We start from the raw sequence: 22,536 nt of genomic DNA, 5'->3' as shown, positions 1-22,536 counted from the left end.
TTCTTCATTCTAATTCTTTCTGTTTTTATCTCATATTTTTCCCTTCATCAATTTTCCATTCTTGTTAAACTGGCCTGATGACGATTGCTTATTCACAATATTCCATTTCTTGCCTCCTTGCTTTTGTATAAGTTGTCTCCTGTGGCCAGAATACACTCTTTACTTACATCAACTTTGTAAAACTCCTACCTGGATTTAAAATACAATTTAGCAGCTGTATTTATATCCTACAGACTCTCCCAGATAGCCCATGCTTCCTCTTGAAGTTACTTTATGTATACTTTGTATTTTATTGCTTATATACATATCTTGTCTTCATGACAGGAATGTTTCCTTTTTGTCTTTGTATACTCAGAGCCTAATAAATCTTGGTTGAATAGAATTGAACTAATACTAGTGACTTCTGTTATAGGGAAACTGAATGAATAAAATAAATAAAATAACTTCCTAGCAAGTCAAAATTTTCAAAAATGAAATGGATTTCTTTGTGAGTTTCTTATGACTAGTGCTATTCAAATGATTCCATACATCCGAACAAGTATTTGTTAAACACCCAGCATGGTGCTAGGTTCTGGGGGCAATAACAAAATCTACATAATTATACCTTAGCATCATGTATCTACATCCTCATGGAGCTCACATGATGGTGAGTGGATATGACATAATAGAAACCATAAAGGATATTACAGAAGGATCAACATAGAGGTCTCATTTAATTTAATGGTATCATTTTATAAATGACCAGAGAATATTAGATGATCCTATATGGATCATACAGATAATAAATATCAGAGATAGGATTTGAAGTCATATTTTCTGACTATGGATTCATTCCTCTCTTCCCTACTCTAAATGCTGTAAGTAAGAGTTAAACCAAATCAAGTCTAATCATCCCTTCTCTATACAAGACTTTATGATTCTAAGAAGCATGTAATTTAGTATCCATCCTTCAAAGCCCGAAGCAGATTTTGTCTCCATGAAGCCTCTCATAGCAATTCTAGTCAGCATTGTTATCATTTCTTCTTGGTCATAACATATTGCTCAATGTAACTGATTTTCATCTCTCTCCCCTACTTTGTTTTCTAATTGTTTCTAATGTGTTTATATCTTTCTGTATGACTGTAAGTTTCTAAAGGCAGGATCTGTGTCATACTGGTAGAACTATATTTCTGTAGTTAAAATTTATATTTATTATATTATATGATTTACATTTATTATATTAGTATACATTTATATTTATTATGCTATGACATACATGTCTTAGTATGAATTTTGTAGTAAAAATCTTTATTAAAGAACCTTTTACTTTACCTAGTTTTACCCTAACACTTCAATAGAATGATAATAAACTTCCACACAGTAATGTTTTCGATTCAGCAAACATTCATTAGGGGTCTTTTAGGTGCAAGATGATGGGAACACAAAAAATAAGAGTGAAACAGTTCCTAACCTCAAGAAGTTTACATTCTATTGAGAGAGAATACTTATAATATACAAATAAGGAAATGTTAAATATATATGAAGAGAGTTCAAGATGGAGAGGTGGGAGTGCTATTAAGGAGTGACCTTAACGCTTAGCAAAATCTAAGTTTGGTTTTAAAGAAAATCCTCCGAAATCATGGTCATTGCATGGTTATTGCATTGATAAGAGTTCTTAAGTTTTTCAAAGCAGTTTGTCTTTTAAATGTTGTTATGGTATAAAATGTTCTCACCTCACTTAGCACAGGTTCTCTGATTTCTCAGATTTTTCTGAAACCATCTCCTTCATCATTTCATAGTGTAGAAGAGTGTTCCTTCATGTTAATATATAATGATTTGTTCAATCATCCCCCAATTAATGTCTCCATCCGTTTCCAGTTCCAAAGAGAACAAAGCATTATTTCAAATTGAATTACAAATCAGTATAAATATTACTATCAGAACCCACCTGGGTCTTCAAAATGGCAAAAAAAGTGTAAAGTTGTTCACTGTCCCCCAAAAACAGTGAATGTGAATGTGTTTCAGAGCTATATCTTCATTGAATTTGATTTTCACAGCTTAGCTTTTTTCTTGGGAAATAAATCAACCTACTGTGTATGATTTTGAGTTTAAATATAAAAAATTATTTTCTTACAACAATCATATATGCATTAGATAATATGGCATAGGAAGATTGTATAGGTATGAAGATAGTCAACTGAGATTTAAGACTCAATTCTGCTATTTCCTAATTGTGAAGCCCTAAGAAAGTCACTTAGCCTCTCTAGACCTCAGTTTCCTTACCCATAAAATCAGGATAATATGTCTTTGCTTGTGTCAAATCCACCTACCAGTCTGGAAGCTTCATTAGAGTGGGAACCCTGTCTCATGTAGACAACATGCCATCTTCCTCATAGAGTCATTAAAAGGTAACCCCATTTCCCAGATGAGGTTCTTGAGCCTTAAAGGAGTTCAGTGAGTTGCCCACAATTATATGACTAACAAGCATCAGAACTGGAATGTGAACTGAATTTTTCCAGCTTAAAGTTCAGTGCCCTTTCCACTGTGCCATGCACAATGGGGGACGAGAACAAGCATTTATACAGTACTTACTATGTACTAGGTACCAGCATTTTTTAAAAAACAAAGATTATTTCTTTTGATGCCCACAATAATTCTGAGAGGTAGGTGCTATTATTATCCTCATATTATGGTTGAAGAAACTGAGGCAAACAAAAGTTAACTTCCTGACTAATAAATGTCTGAGTCTGGATTTGAACTTAGATTTTTCAGGTTCTAGTCCCAGTGCTTTGTCCACTGTGTCATCAGCTGCCCTTGTGATAGCTGAATTTCCTTTTCCTCTGGAACTTATCATGTTTTAAGCTGTAAGTGAATATTTGCTGACTTTTTTCTTTCATTGTCTGGTTCTTGTCTATGTGTGGAGGAGGAAGGCCAGGATATTGATGGACCTGTATGGGATGAAGAACGGGGGACTGGTTTGGATGCTGGGGCCACACCCACCCCATTCTGGAGGTATGAGGCTTAGATCTTCTGTTTGTTTAGCGATAAGAGCTAAAGGTAGGAGCAAGAAGCAATGGGAGGGAGGAAGATTCTGGTTAGAATCGCCTCTTCCTCTATTTCTTTCTTTCTTCAACTCCCAACTCTACACCAGTGTCTTCTGATTTAGGGTTTCCCCAATACCCTAAAATGGGAAAGAAGAAATTGTCAAAAAATAGGGATGAGGGGTCTGCTCCAGTGGTCCATATCACCCCTAACATCTCCTCACAGGCCAGACCTTTAGTTTTAGAACATTCCAAGAAAATTTGCAAGGCTGTGGGGGTGTGGAAAGGGTTCTATATAGAAATGTCCTTTCTGGCTTTCTGCAGAGGGGAAGGTCATGTGAGATGGGGTTTGGGGAAGGGCATGCAGAAGACTCCATTCTGGAGATGGAAGTGTTAGGATAATATATCCCATCAGAACATAGGAACTGAATGGTACTATGGCCCTGCCCTGCTTGTGTATGTCTATATCATATATATGTTATATGTGTCAAACAATGCTCTGTCCACTGTGCCACCTGCTTTTGAAGATATTAAGTGGCTCTTTTCTGATATGTTTTTAAAACTAAGAACTGTATAAATAAAGATGTAAAACCCTAAAAAAATTTTCGCTCATGTATGTTGTTTTTATGTAATACATGTTACTTACATGTATATATATGCATGTTTGCTATAGGAACATATTATACATGTGCACATAGAGCCATGGTACTCAGTGTCATTGTAATCAGTGTATACGTAAAGATGTATGTGTGTGTGTAGACACATACATATATTCACCCCTTCTGTCTATATACATATGTACAATATATTTATATGTACAGTATATGTTTATGTGTAGATATACATGTGTATTATATATGCATACATCTGTATATTCACTATGTGTACATGTGTATGAATATATACACATATATGAACATTTGAATGGAAGGATAGTATTCCTGGGAGTGGTAACTTTAAATTCCCTTTCCTGATGAATATAGGTCATTTGGGGATGATGTTCATTCAAGTCAGCCTAGAGTAAGGTTTGCTCTGACCTTAGCCTGCTGACATTGATCCCTTAGCCTGCTGACGTTGGTCCATCCTGTGGGATGACATGGCAACTATGTAGCTTTTTACAGGACTAGACAGATTTAATCTGAAGTTCTTAGGATCGCCAATGGTATGGGAGTTAACTAGAACACATGAGAGCTGGGCAAAAGTAGTCACTAATTGTTGGCTCTGGTAGGAGAAGATTGCAGTCCACTTCTTTGAAAGCGAGAACATTTTGCAGAGGCCATGCTGAATTGTTTCGATGGATCCTCTTGGGCCTGATGTGCACAGGTAAGACACTGAATTTATTCTTTCTGGGGACATAAAGGCGTTATATGACCCCATCTGCTATCTGCTCCTCAGGGTGGGGTCAATTCTGGAATTCCCACAAATCTGTTCTCTAAATTTTGTTTTCCCCCTTGTTAGCATCTCCCAAAGAGTCCACTCTTTCCAGTGTGCCCCCAAATCTGACAAATGATATGTGCTATCTTTTGCATGCTGACTCACCCAGAAGCAGGTCCCATTTAAAAGTTTGTTGAAGGCAAGGTCTATTTGCTGTTCATCTTGGTATCCCTTCTCTGTGCAATCAATGCATATTTATTAATTGACTTGCTACATATCTGTTGGTTGGAGGACAGCACTATATGGCAGAAAGAATAACTGTCCTACGTGTGTCGACTTGGATTTTAGCTTTTGCTCTGATATTAACTGAAATGGATGATTCTGGGTAAATTGTTAATGTTCTTGCTTTCCATTTTTTCAGCTATAAAATGAAGAAGTTTTATTAAATGATCCCCAAGGTCTCTTCCAGCCCTAAAGATCTATCTTTGCTCTTAAGATCAGAACATAGTAGAAAAGGCATTGACTCTGCAGTCAAAATGCCATTCTGGTCCTTTCCAACTCTCAAACTCTGTGATCTTCAGTGACAGAGGTCCTGCCTTTCCAACCTGCCTCTGAGGCTTAACTGTCTGTGTGGCCCTTCTGCAAGTCATATAGATTCCCCAGGCCTCAGTTCCTCACCTGTGAAACAAGAGATTGGACAAGGTAGCTTTTAAAGTTCCTTCCACTTTCATGTTGATGATTTTATTTTATTATCCTTGTCTTGTGGAACTGAATCTTTGATTTTCCCAAGATCGGACAGTGAGACCAACTGAGTCACTCACTCCTTACCCTCCCTGGCCCTTTAGCCTCTGGAAGTGGTAGAGAAAGACAACGAAACCTGGGGTAGGGGTTGTACTTACTCTGGAGAAGTCATGACTCCACACCCCTTCATCTCTTCCAGCTTATTCTGCTTTTGTGCTGACAGCCTGTCTCCTGGATTTCCAAAGGGCTCTGGCTTTGTTCATCATCACATGTGTAGTCCTTTTCTTTCTGGCCCATAGCCTGTTCAAAAAACTTTTGGGAAAGAAACTATTAAGATGTCTGAAGCCCCTCAGTAATTCTAGCTTGAATCTCTGGCTAAAACGGTGAGTAAGAGAAGGCCCCTTGGATACTTGGCTGTCTCTCCTTATGTTCCCAAATCATTGTGAGTTGGGAGGCTAGCACTATATCATGCTACTTCCTCCCCTCTACCTTCGGAGATAACTTCATTTGTTTGTTTTGTGAACCCCAGATTATTCCCCTTATTGCTCAGCTTTTCTTCCCGAGAAGGATCTTCCCACACTATGGGGAAATCTGATCAAATCACGCTTGGATTCCCTGATTATCCTTACTGAACCACTATTTCAGTAAGATCTAGAAGGTTTCAAAGATCTTCCATTTTCATGTAATTTGTATGCTTCCTACTTTGGTCTTTGAGTGAACTGCAACATGTCTGCACTCAGTTTCAGGCTTTGGATTCCCATATTAGCATTTCCCTGGTTCCTGGGTCGTAGTGTCCTGGGCCATTGGCCAGCTTGGATTAGCATCTACCGGCTTGGGTGCTGAGGTGCTGGCTCTGAGTATATCATTAAGGACTCTATTACTTGGAGAATGTACAACTATGGGAAGGGAGAAACACCCAACAAACACGATTCCTTACCCTGTCCTCAATATATATTCTGCTTAAACCCCCTGCTGTTGAAAGGACATACTCAGTGGGGACATCCACCTCTCCTCACCTCCTTTGGAATTTACTATCCCGGAATGCCTGGCTCTCAAGGTATGAGAGTGATGTAGGAAGCTCCTGACACAGGTTGGAGACTGGCCAGGTGTTGACTGCACTTCTCACCTGACTCTTTACACTGGCAACATTCTTGGGTCAATGTGAATCTGAACCCATCTGAGATTACTCAAGTGCCCTCTGCACCTAGCTCCCTGGGCTAGCCCTGCTTTGCCACAATCAGGGACAAACTCCATAAGGGTAGACAACCTATGTTATCTAAATTTTGTTTCTTCCTCAAAGCTTATCACAGTGTTCAGCACAAGTCAGCAGGCGTGGTCCTGTGATTTTATAGGCCTGAGAACCTCCTTTACTCACACAGTTTTAGAAAGTTGCCTTAGAAATCAAAGTACAGAGATCAAATGACTTGTCCATAGTCATAGATAGTAAGTGTAATTGATGGGATTTGAATTCAGGCTTTCCTGGTTCCAAGTTTAGCAATCTATCCATATTCTATATATTTTTTTCTCTTTCACTTTAAACACATTAGACAGTTAATGTTTGCACAAAAGAATTAATGGTCATCAGGCATAGTTCCTGGTCTGAACGTCTGCATAGCCTTTAGAAAAATCCTAAATCCAATTCTGAGTCTAATCCAGAGAATACTGGAGGCATATGGTATGACTTTCTTCTTGTTCTAGACTAATAAAATGGACACACGGTCTTCTTGGATACTGGCAACCTAGGACAAAGCTCCAGTTGCCCTATATTAGTTACAGCTTTTGGTGGGCTTCCCCACGGATAGTGAGTAACGTATTCTCTGGTACTTCATCTGTAGGTGTCTAGGAGCAGCTGCTTTGGTGGGCCTGATATTGTGGTTGGCCCTGGACACTTCCCAACGGCCGGAGCAACTTGTGTCCTTTGCAGGCATCTGCGTATTCATCATCTTCCTCTTTGCCTGTTCTAAACATCATCTCTCAGTGAGTCTACAGGCTGGATCGCCTACAGGGGGCTGGTAGGGAGGAATGGAGCATCTTCCTTCTTCCCCTGTGGTTTCCCATGAACTCCCCAGGCTCTCTTTGGCCAAGAGAAGCCAGTATCCTATGACTAGACAAGCAAGTTTTTTCCTACTCTGCCTCAGATAGCCACAGAACAGTGGAGAATGCTAAGGGGTGAGTCTGTGCTGAGGGTATTGATACTGAAATAGTTATGGAGGACTACAGTCTGTTCCTAGCCTTGGGGTTGTGTCTGGAGCCTGGCACTCGAGGCAAATGGATGGTTCAAGGAGGACCCCAACCCCAGGGTCCTCCCCATCCAACTACATTGTACATGAAGGGGACTTGGTGAACCCCTAGTCATTGGATCAGAGATTAAAAGTTGGGAAGGCTCTTGGGGTCATCTAGTCTAATCCCTTCATTTTTCACACAAGAAATTGAGGTCCAGAGAAAGGAAGTAACTTGTCCACCATCACATATATAGCTAAGCAAACAGCAGAATGATTTATTTGAATTTACAGTAGAAAGGAGATGGGGACAGTGAAAAGGAAGAGATTAGAACAGTTTGGATTTATAAAGAATTTATGCTGGCTCTGCTTGCAGTCTGTAGGATTGTAAAGTGGGCTGGGGTCTTCTCAGCAAACCCAGGCTCACTACAATCAGAGCCTCTTACTCTAATGTGCTTATGAACTCAGTCCCTGGGCTTTAGGCTCCTTGAGTCCCTGCTGGCAGCAAAATCTGGCACGTGGAGAGAAAGGGAGCTTTTCCTCTTTGTTTTTCACCCACTTTATCTTCTGGATTTGGGGGCTTCCCTAGGCTTTGGAGGTATTGGACACTGTGCCAGGGAAGGTGCCTTAGTTCTTGAATTATATTCTCTCATTCCATATTTATGACTGGGGTCAAGGTCCCTCTGCTTACTTTTTCCAGGGGAAATTTAGGTGCAGAGACCTAAATTTGATTCATCAAAATGATCAAATTCTGCTCAGTCCTAGATAAAGAACATTAGGTTCAAGTCAGGCCATATACATTTCTGTTGGAAGGAGCATTAGGAAATCCCCCAGTCTCGGAGAAAATGGTTTTATTCCGAGTATCTTAAGAGTTACTAGCCCAGTTCATTGGGGATAAAGTGTCCAGTTTATAGAGGGATTCAGTATCTCAGACCTCTCTATTCAATCTGTCACATCAAACCATGACTGAGTTCACTAGACAGGGGAAATACCTCTTGGTATTCTCCTGGCTTGCTCCCCACCTTATCTCATATTCTTTTCTGAGTTCCTGGGTGGTGAATTGCTACCTAGAAGACATACCTTTGTGGCAGAGGCTGGAAAATGTGGACCTCATTTTCTTTTGTATTTCAGGTGTCCTGGAGGGCTGTATTATGGGGCCTTGGTATGCAGTTTGTTCTTGGAATCTTTGTTATCAGAACTGAACCTGGATTTGTGGCATTCCAATGGCTGGGAAACCAGGTCAAGGTATGGTAGACTGGGCCCAAGGACTCTATTTATAGGTAGAACTAGGTAGGCGAGATGAAGAAATCTGAGGGTTTCTTGTGATGCTGCTCATTTTGGGAAAGTCAAAGTTTGTAAAAGGCAAGGAGACAATGCCATCAAACAGCTTGATCCCCTAGAGACCAAGGGGTATATGTGAATGTGGGCCAGGTAGGGAGGCTAAGAAAATAAAAGTGGTTGGAGAAAACTGAGCCACTGACTTTTTTTGAAACTAGAAGCATCTACATCCAAAGAAAGGGCTGTGGGAACTGAGTATGGATCACAACATAGCATTTCACTTCCTTTGTTGTTATTTGCTTGAATTTTATTTTCTCTCATTCTTTTCCTTTTTGATCTGATTTTTCTTGTGCAGCAAGATAATTATATAAATATGTATGTCTATTTTCAATTTATATATATATATATTTACCATGTTTAACATATATTGGATTACTTGCTATCTAGGGGAAGGAGTGGGGGAAAAGGGGAAAATTAGAGCACAAGATTTTGCAAGGGTTAATTTGAAAAATTATCCATGCATATGTTCTGAAAATAAAAGGCTTTAATTAAAAAAATTTTTTTAAAGAAACTAGAAGCAAGCAAATGCTTCTCTGAAGTCACTGTTTTGTATTTAAAGCTTTTTATCTCTGAGTCTGAGAGGGCTTTAAGCCCCTTGGAAGAATGTTCCACTTCAATATTCTAGAGGTGTGGGCACCAGCTATTGTTTCCAGATCTAAGACAAATTAATATGACAATCACCATTCTTTAAAAAAAATTATTGGTATTTTTTGGTATTATATGATCTATATTTCCTACTGTCCCTCCTCCTTTAGATATTCATACCTTAAAATAAAGATTTTTTAAAAGGAAAAAACATTCAACAATACTACCTGATATTGAATATCTGATGTTATAAAATATATTTCATACCCACGATTTCCCATGTCTGTAAAAAAAGTAGGTGAGAGAGATATTTTTTTTTAGCTCTTTTTTGGTATCGAGCTTGGCCATTCTAATTTTGAGACATTCAGTTTTGCATTATTATTCTTTGATTTGGTATAATGCTCCATCCTTTTCAAAACACTTCCCTACTTATTTTCTCACTTGAGATGTGAAATCAGGTAGTAGAAATTGTAGAAGCATAGAATTGGAGGGGAGAACTACGAGATCTCTGATTCTGTCTCTTACAATTACGGACAGAGACATTGAACCAATTACTCCTAGCCACACAGGTCACTGGTAGCAAAGCCAACATTAATATTCAGGCTTCCAGATTGCCATTCCAGGTATACTGTTTCCCTTGTAAAATGTTGTCTTCTACACATGAATTACCAAAGAGTACCCAGGTTCCACATAGGGTAAGTGACTAGATAGCTCATTGGACTGAGGATCAAGAAGATCTGCATTCAAATCTGATTTCAAATATTTAATAGCTATGTGATTCTGAACAAGTCACTTAATCTTGGTGTGGGTTGGTGGGTTAATTAAGAAACTAGGCCACTAAGGAGATCCAGAGACTTTGTGTGGTCTTGGTCAAGCCATTTCCCTACCTCTTAGCCATTTCCTTATCTGTAAGGGGAATGGGTCAGCCTAGAGAAAGGAACATTGGCTTTGGAGTTTGAGAACCTGGATATAGATTCTGCTTCTCATTTTTACTACCTAGATGACCTTGGACATGTCCTCCCTGGGCCTCCATTTCCTCATCTATAAAATGAGACCAGATGATCCCAGGCAGAACTTCTAGCTTTAGATTTATGAGCATGTGATCTCTGAGATCCTGCACAGAGCTTAGATTCTAGGAATTAGGGAATACAATCTGTAGACTGACTCACAGGACAAACCAGGGCTGCTTTCCTGGCCAAGATGCATTATCTTTGCTGTGTTAGTAAGATGGGCTATGACCAAGAGGTCCTGGATCTCACGCTGTTAACCGGACAGTGGGAGGGGAACTCTGCAAGCAGGAAAACTGGTTTATCTTCCTGCCTGTCTTTCCTTCCTCCTTTCATGCTGTATTTTTTGTTCCTCCCTCAGATTTTCCTGGACTACACTGTAGCTGGCTCCAGTTTTGTCTTTGGGGAGACGCTGGTGAAGGACGTCTTCGCCTTTCAGGTCAGGACTGTGTTTATAGATAGGAGACATCCTGGAGCAGCTGCTTGCCAGACATTCAGCCAGTAAAGAGCTTGGTTCAATGACCTGCCAAGCTAGGGACAGTATGGGGACGGCTGGTGGTTGAGGATCTCCTCTTGCTGGGGAGCTAGCCCTGGGCAAAGTGGCTTTTAAAATATGGGCAGGGATTTTAATTTTTTTTTTCAATCAACAAGCATTTATTTTTCACTTCTTCCTCCCTCCCTCCATTTCCTCCCAAGTGGAAAAACAAACAAAGAAAACCTCAAAACCACCCTTGTAATAAAAACGCATAGTTAAGCAAAATAAATTACCCAATTGGTCATGTCCAAAAATGTTTTTATTCTACATCTTGAGCCCATCACCCACTTCTCTGTCACTGGGTGGCTAGCAAGGGCAAGGATTCATCCTGTGCATGGAGTTAGTTGTACAGTTAAATAAATAATGTTATAATATGCCTATCTTGAGGGCTTAACATCCAGATTTGGAGGATACCATGCAGGCTTAGGTCATGGACCAACACTGGGGATTTAGATAGCTTTAGGGCTAGAGTAGGAAAAATAGGTAGATGTCTAGAGTATAACTTATAAGCCCAACAAGGTGACTTTTAATTAATGAGCTTTTTTAAGCACTAGAAAATTCTTTCCCTAGATCTAGACTATTTATTTTGTCATAAATCAAGTTACATGTGGTAGGTAGTGTTCTGTGGTGGGTAGAAGGTTGGAAGCTGGATGGATTCAAATCCTGCTCCAGATACCCTATAACTGTCACATGTCACATATTCTTTCTTAGTTTTCCCATCTATAAAATGAGGCTAATAATAACTCTTTTTCTTACAGGTAAGATCAAATGAGATAAGCAAAGCTTAAAGTAAGGCCACCTGTAAGTTACAAAGCAGGGTCAGTGGCTTGTTGGCCAGCAAAAGACAGGGCGTATAGGATGTGGTTTTTAGATCTTGCCAGGATAACTAATACATAAATGCTTTGTCCCAGCTCTGGGCCCTGGGTGATTGCTCTGCCATAGAAGCAGGAATACCTGGGAATGAGCCTGCTAAATTCTTGCTTAAGTTTGGTTCAGGAACAAATACAAAAAGTAGTATCTAACTCAGACCCAGAGACATTTGCTGCAAAAATTAATACCAAATCAACACCATAATAAAACTAGATTATTTATCTCAAAATGACACAGTTTTGGAGGGAACTGAAATTAGGACATCATGTTACTTTACAAGAAAGAAAAAAAGAACCTCCCAAATTCCCTACCCCAAATCAGCAGATGGATTAACAGAGAGCCCAGATTTCTGGTTTTAACTTAAATCTAGATATATACATATACTTAGAAGGTTAAAGGCCAGCTAGTCTGAAACTGCCATTTTACAGAGGAGGAAACCAAGGCACAGAGATTACTCAAGATCACACAGCTAATTAGTGTCCAAGCTGAGATTAAAATTCAGGTCTCTTGACTCTTATCCTAATGCTTTATCTATTACAACAAATAGAAAAATGATATTTTTTCCCCTAATCTCAAAAGGGATTCCATTTAAATATCACTTGCAAGTTTGCAAAGCATATCTACATGCTGCATCACACTGGAACCTCAGGATAACCTTGCTTTGTAGGCACTCTGATTATCACAGATAAGGAAATCAAATTTGATTGAGCTTAGATGATTTTCAGAGTCACACTGCTAGAATCTTAGATAGGATTTAAATCTGTCATCCTGATTTCAAGTCTATACTACATATTAACAGCCTTTCAGTGTCACCAAGGGAAAAAATACTTATTAATTGGCGGCAAAGGACTTTGAGACTCGACATTTGCTCAAGGAAGAAGTAATAAGTGATGTTGATTTGTCATTAACCAAACTTGATGGCTCTTCTCTGGGGTTAAGCAGTTGGTCACTCAGCACACAGTCTCTGGGAGGCTCTGGCCTCTTCTCCCAGACAGTTCCAAGGACTCTGGGCCCAGAACCGTCCCTTGTGGGCACTGTCTTGCCAATTCTTTCCTGTGGCTGGCTCAGAACATAGTAGAAGGTTGCTAAAAATGGATGTTGCTGGTGACAATTGCTGTGTTGATGAGCTCAGGAGGTAACATAGCTGACGAGGCGTCAATACCTAAGGAGGTGTGGTCATCTGAGGAAAAAGTGGTTCCTGGGAGCTCATATAACACAGCAAGGATGTTGTAGGTAAATAAAGGGAACCAAGGAAACCCATTCATCACATTGAATGACAAGGGGTGTGGCTTCCTTGGTAGCTGTTCTGCAGGAGAAGTAGCTGCTGGCAACTCACTGTGGGCCTTAGCAGGGATCCCTCCATTTCTCTGGGCCTCATTGGAAAAATAAAGGGCTGGGATTAAACGAGGGCCTAAGGCTTCTTTTGACTTTAACATACCGTGATTGACTAAAAAGGCAGGAGGCAATGTGGCTTAGCAGAAAGAGAACTAGCAGTTTTGAGCCCTGGACTCTAAATCTACTTAATTTGATGTTGTACGGTGGAAAGAGTGAGAGACTTTGGTACTTGGGCCATCCCAGTAGCATCTGGGTTCAAATCCCATTTCTGATGCTGGGTGACTGGGCAAGTCCCTTAATATGTTTTCTGATCTGAGGAAGCTGGACCAGATAGCTTCTGAGATGAAACATCTAGACCAATGATACTTTATAAACAAACATGTATTAAGAACCTCCCATAAGCCATACACTAAACTCATTGATGGGAATTCAAAAATTAAAAGAGTGTCAAGTAGGAATAAGGAAAATTTGAATTAAAATTTGACCTCAGAAACTTATTGTGTGAAACTGGGCAAGTCACTTAATTCTGTTTGCCTCAGTTTCTTCACCTGAAAAATGAGGTGGAGAAGAAAATAGCAAATCACTTCAGTGTCTTTGCCAAGAAAACTCTAAATGGGATCATGAAGAGTTGGACATGACTTAACAGCAACAGGAAGTGAGCTTATGTTCTCCTAGAGTGGGAGTTTTTAACCTAGGGCCCATGGACAGATTTTAGGGGTTCTCTGAATCCTGAAAAAAATTTTTTATTATAATTTCATTATATGTAATTGATGTATAAATGATATTATATGATAAATATAAATAATAATTGATATAATTGTTTTTCTTTGTAATTCTATATAGTTTATTTGTGCAGTTAAAAACATTTTCTGAGAAAGCATCTTAAGGAGCAAGAACACAAATGAGGTTGGGAATCTCTGTCATATATAGGATCTACCATCTACTGGAGGGTAATAAGATGCATACCATTAAATATATTCAAAACAGTTATTTGAGACTGGAGAAATAACAACTGGGAAAAAGGGCTGGGAGTAGAGCTGGAGCTGAACCTTAGCATGTGCTGGGCTTTCCCAGAAATAGAGGTGAGAAACAGAACCTTGTCTAGCTCAGGAGGCTCCTTTCAGGATGTCTAGTTCTATACTCTTTTGGTTGCCCTTTTTATCAGTTGCATAGGCTTTTTCTTCTACCTCTACTTTCCTACTTGGGCCATCCATGGGAAAATGGGACTATTAAAGATTAAGGAAAGATGCCTTCAACTCAGCACATCCTTGCTGAAATGTGGGGATCAAGGCTTCCTTCTGATACCTTTAGCAGCAGCTTCTTAGAAGTAAGAATTTGTACTGTTCTGGATTCTGGAAAGTGAAAGATTTTACAAAATACTGAGTAGAGTCTTGGCTGAATTCCCTCTAGGAAGGGAGGGAACCTAGAAGTGTCCCCTTGCAGGGTTATTCCAATTCTGCATTCAAAGTTTACTTCCTGTAGTTTAGATTATAGATCATAGTTGGATTTTCTTAGAGGGTGTGGTAGAGTGGGGCCTTCTAATATAATCAAGCCTCTCTAAACTTCCAGGAGAAAAAAAAGGGATTTGGATTTTTTTTTTTTTTTGGTCTTCTCTGCATCTTCCTTAGTCATAGAGGAAAAAAAAAACTGATTGGTTTTGAAATCATAAAATTTAAAACTCAAAGAGATTATTTAGTTTTAGAGTTCTTAACTTTTTTTTTTAATATCATGAACCCTTGGCAGTATGGTGAAGTCTATAGACTTTTAAATACATAAAGGTTTACAAAAGAAGTCAATTATGTTGAAATACAATTATCAAAATACTAAAAAAAAAAAAAAAAGAAAGAAAAAAGAAGAAGTTTGAGGACTCCAGGCTAAGAACCTCTGATCTAATTCATCTCTCTAATTTTGCAGATGAATTCAATGAGTCTGACGTCAAAGAGCAGAATGAGGACCACATGGATTATGGAGTTGGATCTGAAAGTTCAGATAGTCAATAAGCATTTATTAAGCATCTCCTGTATACTAGGCACTATGCCAAGTGCTGGGAACTTTAAAAAATGCAAAAAAGACAAAGGATAATTTGCTCTCAAAAATGGAGGAGACAACATGGAAATAATTATGTACACACAAAATATGTACAAATTAAATTAGACATAATCAGTAGAGGGAATGCAATAGTATTAAAAGGGATGAAGAAAAACTTCTCAAAGAAGATAGGATTTTAGTAGGGACTCAAAGGAAATCAGGGAAGTCTAGAGATAGAAAGTAGGAGGGAAAGCATTCCCAGGTATCAGACAGTCAGCGAAAAAGCCCAGAGATTGGAGATGGAATTTTATTTGAGGAACAACAAGGGGACCAGTGTTACTGGATCCCAGATTATGGAAGGAGGAGGGAGGTATAGGTATAACTAGACCAAAATGGTCCATTCTCCTCATTTTACAGATGGAGAGAATGATTTTTTTTTGTGGGGGGGAGAGGGGATCTTTTTCTGCATGTTCCCATTTCACAGGGAGAACAAAAAAGTGGTTGGTTTTAAAACTGTAAAATTTCAAGCTCAAAGAGATTATTTAGTCCTGGAGTTCTTAATCTTTTTCTTTAGTGTCAGGGATCCTTTTGATATGGTGAAGTCTATGGATCCTTTCTCAGAATAATGTTTTAAGTGCATAAAAAGTACAATGGCTAACAAAGGAAGCCAATCACTTTCCATTCTTTCCATGAAAAGTTGATTTGACTCATCTCTATGCGGAAAGATATGTTCTCTTCTTCCAGGTCACAACAGCTAGCTCTGACTAGCTCCTAATCACTGACATGATAAGGGTCTATGCCATCCCCTTTAGGGTCAGGGCAGCCAAGGATCCAAAGACTTAAGAGAATCTTAGCACTAGAACAAATCCCACAGGTATCAGATTCCCGGACTACAGATTCCTAAGTGTCAGATGAACCAGATTAAAGGGTAATTGGGAAGTGTTCATCAAAATAAATAAAAATACAATACAACACAGATTGTGCTAATTCATGGCTTTCTAAGTCAATATGTGGTCCACAGAGATTTGTTTCTATATGAGTTTGACAACACTGTCTCTAGTCCAACTTTCAAGTGATTTATCCTGAGTCACATAGATATGGTTCCATTCAGGATTAGGCTTAGCCCTTGTATTCCTAAATCCCAGGATTCCCAAATCCACAAATCCTAGGTTTCTTCTAGTATTGCCTCCTTATGGTTTTCTTTACCTTTTCCCAATATTTATGTGCTTTGAGATCTAGGGTGAAATAGTCTGCCAACCCTTTCTTCCTTTAATACTGAGACCACCATTTTGCCAATGTCTGGACCTATCCTCATCTTTGCCCTTTCCCTCTGTCTTAGTTCTCCTATCTAATTAGTTTTGACTTCTTCCTAGACCTTTATTTTTCTCAGATCAGGGATTCCCCCTAATGCAAAACTGCTCTTAATTGTCTCTAGAGAAAGGTCTATATTCTTCAGACTAGCACTCAAGTCCCTTTACCATTTGTGCCACCCTGCCTCAGTACCATTTACCACATTTCTAACATGAGCTCTCAGTTTAGGTCAAATCTGTCTATCTCTTCAACAATCCTTGGAAATAGAAAGTTAAATTATAGAGACATTCACAATATTTCTATGTGGTGGTAAACAATATAAAGGAAATATTTTCTGATATATCTTCATTTAAAGGCTTCAGAGAAGCAGTAGGGGATTGTGGATAGCAAGCTGGTCTCAAATAACCTCTCTCTGTCTCAGTTTCTTTGACTATAAAGTGAGGATAATAGCAACACCTTCAAGGGTTGTTGTGAAAACTCAAATGAGATAATATTTATAAAGTGGTTGGCACAGTACCTGGCACACCATAGATACTTAATAAATGCTTAAGGAAAGAAGAGTCATAGGACTAATAGAAGAAGTGTCATAGAATTTAACAGAATTAACGTGTTAGAGTAGAAGATATAGGATTCAGGCTGGGTCAAGAAGGATGGGTTGAAGTAGGATGGGCAGAAGATAGAAAGGAAGGCATTCCGGTTGGGGAAACAGTATGAACAAAGACTGGGAATGGGAAGTGAGTTTAGATTATTGGAAAGTTAGGGAAAAAAATTGGATAAATAAGGTGATATGAAAGGTCTTGAAATATGTAAGTAGTTTCAACTCTTTGTACAAAGAGGTAAGTAAGAAGAGTATTGATCTTTGAACTGGGGGGGTTCAACTAAATAGGATTTTAGGAAGATTAATCTGATAGACCCTCATAAAATCTTACTTCAACACCTCATTGTGATGTGGAGGTAACCTTGGATTTTAGACAGCTTTGCCCATAGAGTACAATTTCTGGCATGTTTTCTCAAGCTGAAATAACTTTCCACATGGGTCTAGTGATGGACTATATGCCTGCTGTCTAAGGCCCAATCTTGTTAAGTTTGGAAAAGCTCATTGCTAAGTTGACTAAGGGTGATACCTTTTTTTTTCAACAATAATATTTACTAAATTAGAAAGGGGCTGTAATTTGTGATAATGGAGTATTCACATTGATGAAATTATAGATTCTTGAAGTATCAAGGTATGGAAGTAGATTGATAGTGATATATTGAATGGATTATTGGTCACATATTAGGAAACTAATTTAGGCATGGAGTGCCAAATGCCTGCACTTTGCTAGCATCTCTGGCAATGGAAAGGAGGGGACAGGAAGGATGATGTCACAGTACTTGGCTAATTGAATATAAGGAGTAAATGAGAAGGAAGAGTCAAAAATGGACATCCAAATGGAAATGATCTGTAGAGTGATATAGGACTGGGATATAAAGGAGAAAATTCAACACTGGAGAAGTCAATCTAGGAGTCATTTAATTAGTAGATGGTGGAGGCTGTGGAAGGGGAAAGTTTTGGGGGATTAAGAAAGAAGAGACAGAAGCACCAAAGAAGAAGGATTGAGATAATTAGAATTCATAGAACTTGGTAACTGATTGTTACAGAAGAAGAAAGATAAAGATATCTTCAAGATTTTCAATTCAGGTGACTAGAATCTTGGGAGTCAGTGATGAAAATGGAAGGAGTGATCATGTAATTCTGAAATATTTGTGTGTGTGTGTGTGTCTAAATTGTATCATCCTATATATTGCAAATAAACCTCCTTCCCTAAATATGTTAAAAGTGAGGTATCGCTGAGATATCAATCTTTGAACAGCTTCTATAGCTCAGGGCTCCATAGATATGCAGTGGACACTATATCCTTGGGCACTTACTCTTTTTTTTTTTTTTTTGCTTTTAGGTGTTACCTATCATCATCTTCTTCAGCTGTGTGATGTCTATTCTCTATTATATAGGTCTCATGCAGTGGCTGATCTTGAAGGTGGGTTCCTCCTAAACAGGGATTAGAGTCTGATTAATTCTGGAGATAATTCATGGAAATGAGGACAGTATTTTCTGGTATTAGTGTTAGGCTTCCTAAAATATCCAGGGGAAAGAGGTTGGGACTTGTGGACATCTAGGAATATGAATATAAGTGCAGAGGAGCATTTCTAATTTGGAGAACAGTTGCTCCAGGCACGGGTATTTGCCAAATTACTAATGATCAGCACTGATTATCAGTTAACTCCCAGCCTTTTGAACTTAGCACAGCATTATTCAAGTCCTTGCACATAGCCCATGGTCTAGTGCTCCAAGCTCTGTGCTCACGTGGACTATATCTGATCTTACCACTAAAATATTACTCTCCTTTTTAGCCCATTATGACACCCAGAGTATGTTCTGGGAAAACATCCGATTATAAATTGTGTCTAGGTCTCTACAGGTAATGGTAAAATGAGTCCCCTAAGCCTTCTAGAAACATTTAAGATAATGAATAGCAGACAGACTTTATGCTATCCCATGGAAAATGCAGATAATAAAAAGGACTTGTCTGAACTTGTTAACAATGGAGAAAATACATAAACTATTCATAGTGATTTAAACAACTTATTTTTCCTCCCACTTCTGTGGCTCCCACTTTTCATAGGATCCTAAAGTCAAAGGATCATAGAGTTAGATCTGGAAGAAATTGTGGAATCAAGGAAAATTTATTATTATTGGAAGGCAGCTATGCTCTTCACTATACCACCAACGCAAAATTTATTATTACTAACAGGGATGCTGCACCTCAGAGAGTTGAGGTGACAGTCAATGTCTTACAGCTAGTAAGTATCTCAGACAGGGATTATAACCCAGGTCTTCCTCTACGTCTTGTATTAAGTCGCTATCCATATCACTTCTCTGACTCACATTGCTACCCTGTTGTTTGGATTTCCTTCATAAGAACAATATAATAAGGTCTGATAAAACAGAAAACTCCCCTCTCCCTATCATCCCTATATCATCCAAATAGCTTATAGTAATAATAGAGTCAAAAGATCCAGACTTCTTGTTCCCCTAAATTGTAGCTTTAGTTCTTTGTTGCTCTTCACAGAGTTGGGGTTGTATGGGACGTGGAAGACCCCTACCCAAAATGACTACTCAGAGATCACTCAAATATAGAAAGCAGAAAAGATTGTTTATTAAATTCTCATGCGAATGAGCAGTCCCACCACGAGATAAGAGAAAATGCTCATGGTAGGAGGACTGAAGAATTAGTAAAGATACACAGCTTTTATAGATTTTGTTACAAGAGATTCCATCACAAGAGAGCATTGAGAGGGAGAAGGCGCATCTAATTGGTTGTTGCTATCCGGAGAGATTGGAATGGAAGGTTTCTGTTTCCCTGAAATCATCTGATTTCTGGGAAACAGAAAATCAGGCCTTCCAGCTTTAGATAATCAAGCAGACAGTATTTAAATTAATAGTCTAAATTCTGATAAATATCAAATACTGATAAATGTCATCAGCTCAGGTTAAGTAAATATGTCTATAGCTGGCCAAGGCTCAAGTAAATATAGGCCTGCACATATTGTATTTATGCAGGTCACAGAGACACAGAAATAATGAAAATAAAATACAGAAAAAGAATTCACACATTTCTGTAAGTTCTTCACCTTATCTCTATTCCACATAGGGTAGGACTGGACACATTATCTTCTTCTCTAACCAAAAATTGAGCTGCTCAAGAAATTTCCCCTTCTCTCAATAAAAAGCCAGATTCCAATTTTTCAGACTTAGAACTATCCATGAGGCAAACCCTGAGGTTGGTCACACCTTGGAAATCATCCCTTCTTTAGCAATCCTCAGGAACTTTCACTACCTGGCCATATAGCTCCCCTTTTCATGGGTTTTAGGATGTGATATACTTGGAGAGTCAGGTCAGGGATATCTAGCAGGAGCACCTGGTATCCAGTAAATCTCCTACTGAAAAACCACTGATGCCCTTTGGCTTCTAAAATGCTCTGGACTCAGTGGGGAGTTAAAACCTCTAATGGCCATCCCAAGGTCAGTTTTGAGGCCTCTTCAATTACAAGGGCGATGGCAGCCACTGGTCTAAGGCAGGAGGGTCATTGTAGGGAAACTGAGTCCAGTTTCTTTGAGAAATTCTCTAGAGGTCTGAGAAGAGAGAATTGAGTCCCCAATTTCACCATTAAATCTCGCCCCAATAAGGAAGCAGAGTAGGAGAGAATAATAAATGAGCGTTTAAATGACAGGTCACCAAGCTGGCAAGGCAGAGGAGATGTCTCAAAACAGCTTTTGAATTCCTTTGCAATCCCCACTCAGTGGGGGGAAGGATAAGAGAGACCAGAGTGAAGGAGAAGCTCCTCCCCATACCGGCCACTTCTGGGATAGCCAGGGTTCTGCTGGACTTGTCGTGTTGGAGCTGGATCGAGGGGGAGCTTGAACACACCCCAAACTCCTGCCAGAGGGCAGGGCATTGGAGAGAACTCTGTAGGCGGTCCCTCCTCCAATGCTCCTCCTGCTAGAACTCAGGACAAGGACTGAGGAGTTTAAAACACGGACCTCTGTGGTTCCTGGAAATAGCAGCCAAGAGTAGGGACTTTTCTCCAAATCTTGATTTAATTCTGTGGCCTCTTTCCTTGGCTGCCATGTGATCCTTATCATTAAAGACTTTAACAGCTGTTTTTAAGGGAGAAATTTCCTGTGTTCTTGTATTCATATACAAATTTTGTAAGTATATATATATGTCATTTCCTCTGATAGAATGCAAATTCTTTAAAAGCAAGGATATTTCATTTTTATCTTTGTACCCCTAGCACCTAGGACAGTACCATTACATATCCAATATTTAATAAAAGCTTATTAATGATTGCTTTTGTAAAGTACTATAGAAATGTGAGTTTTGGTCTTTTCTAAAGTCTCCTGAAGGGATCCTAGACCTCTTTTTTAGTTTTCTCTCTCCCTGATGGGATCTGTTCAAGATCAGACATCCCTCTGCATTAACAACTCCTCCTCTACCCTACAGACGGGAGATTTTCTTAGGAGAGAGAAAGGAGAGCCTTTTTTTAGCTAGGAAAAAAGAGCATCATTATATTGATCATGGAATAGCTGTCTCAGCATGACTAGGTCTCAGCACACTCATTGGACATCTTGCTAGGCCTGTCAAGGGAATAGTGGAAACACGAGCTGTGGAATCATCTTAGGGACACTGCCACTAATTCTACTTTTATTTGGATAGAGCTTTAAAATTTGCAAAATGTTGTAAGCACATGATCTCATTTCATCCTAATGATAACCTTGCAAGATAATCACTATGAGTATTGTCAGTCCCATGCTGCTGATGAGGAAATAGATTGAGAGGTTAAGTGACTTATCTGTATTCAAACAACTAGTGGGAGATGTAAGGTTTGTACCTAAGTTTCTCCTGCCTCCAAATCCAATATTCCATTCTATGGCATGCTGCACATTTGGGCACATTTGGGCAAATGTGCACAATGGGCACATTTAATTGAATCAAGTCCAATTTCTTCATTAGGTAGAATTTGAGTGCTCATCGATATCAAATGATTTGCACTAAGATCATGCAATGATTTAGAGGCAAAATCAGGACTAGAGTTCAATTCTCTTGGCCACCTATCCAGGGTTCTTTCCAGTATATTTTACTGAGGAAAAACTCAGAGTTTATAACATTTAGGGCTGGAAGGGATTTTAGAAAGTTTCCTGTCCAACTCATCCATCTTAGGGTTGAGACAGAGTCAATGACTTGTTTGAGATTTCCAGTTAGTAAGTAGCAATGTAGACACTCAAACAATGGGCTTTCATCTACCACAAAGTCAAAGCTAGATCTCTACTAGTCAGGTATGCTGCAGATGGGATTCTTGTTTAGATAGGAATTGTACTAGGTGAACTTTGGGGTATCTTCTGTGTCTGAGGTTCTGGGATTCAACCCAGGCCCTTTGCCTTCAAATTCAGTGCTCTTTCCAGTATCCCAATCTGTCCCTCTTTGAATTATCCCTGCGTTGTTTCTGGGTAAAGTCATCAGCTTATCTCAGAAACTTCAGGCTGCTAATCACTACTATAAGGCCACATTGACCAAGAAGCTAGAGGGTCACAGATTATGGTTAATATAGAATATCAGAGATGGAGATGATGT

General features: G+C 39.1%; 1 protein-coding gene across 2 annotated transcripts in view; it reads left to right on the top strand.

The window, feature by feature from the left end:
* Positions 1-22,536, top strand: part of SLC28A1 (solute carrier family 28 member 1) — a 45,112-nt gene that overhangs the window by 5,800 nt on the left and 16,776 nt on the right. The window contains exons 3-9 of one of the 2 annotated variants that reach the window (XM_051981206.1): positions 2,906-2,991; positions 4,249-4,343; positions 5,335-5,518; positions 6,971-7,112; positions 8,486-8,599; positions 10,646-10,723; positions 18,301-18,381. In XM_051981206.1, coding sequence (XP_051837166.1) covers positions 2,906-2,991; positions 4,249-4,343; positions 5,335-5,518; positions 6,971-7,112; positions 8,486-8,599; positions 10,646-10,723; positions 18,301-18,381 — 780 coding nt within the window. Of the gene's footprint in view, positions 1-2,902; positions 2,992-4,248; positions 4,344-5,334; positions 5,519-6,970; positions 7,113-8,485; positions 8,600-10,645; positions 10,724-18,300; positions 18,382-22,536 lie in introns of both variants that reach the window. The other variant, XM_051981205.1, reaches the window with a different exon arrangement.

Source organism: Antechinus flavipes, chromosome 2 (assembly GCF_016432865.1).
Source record: "Antechinus flavipes isolate AdamAnt ecotype Samford, QLD, Australia chromosome 2, AdamAnt_v2, whole genome shotgun sequence".
In the NCBI taxonomy this organism is placed as follows: domain Eukaryota; kingdom Metazoa; phylum Chordata; class Mammalia; order Dasyuromorphia; family Dasyuridae; genus Antechinus; species Antechinus flavipes.
Note: the sequence above shows the minus strand (reverse complement) of the source record. Positions and strands in the feature narration are given on the sequence as shown.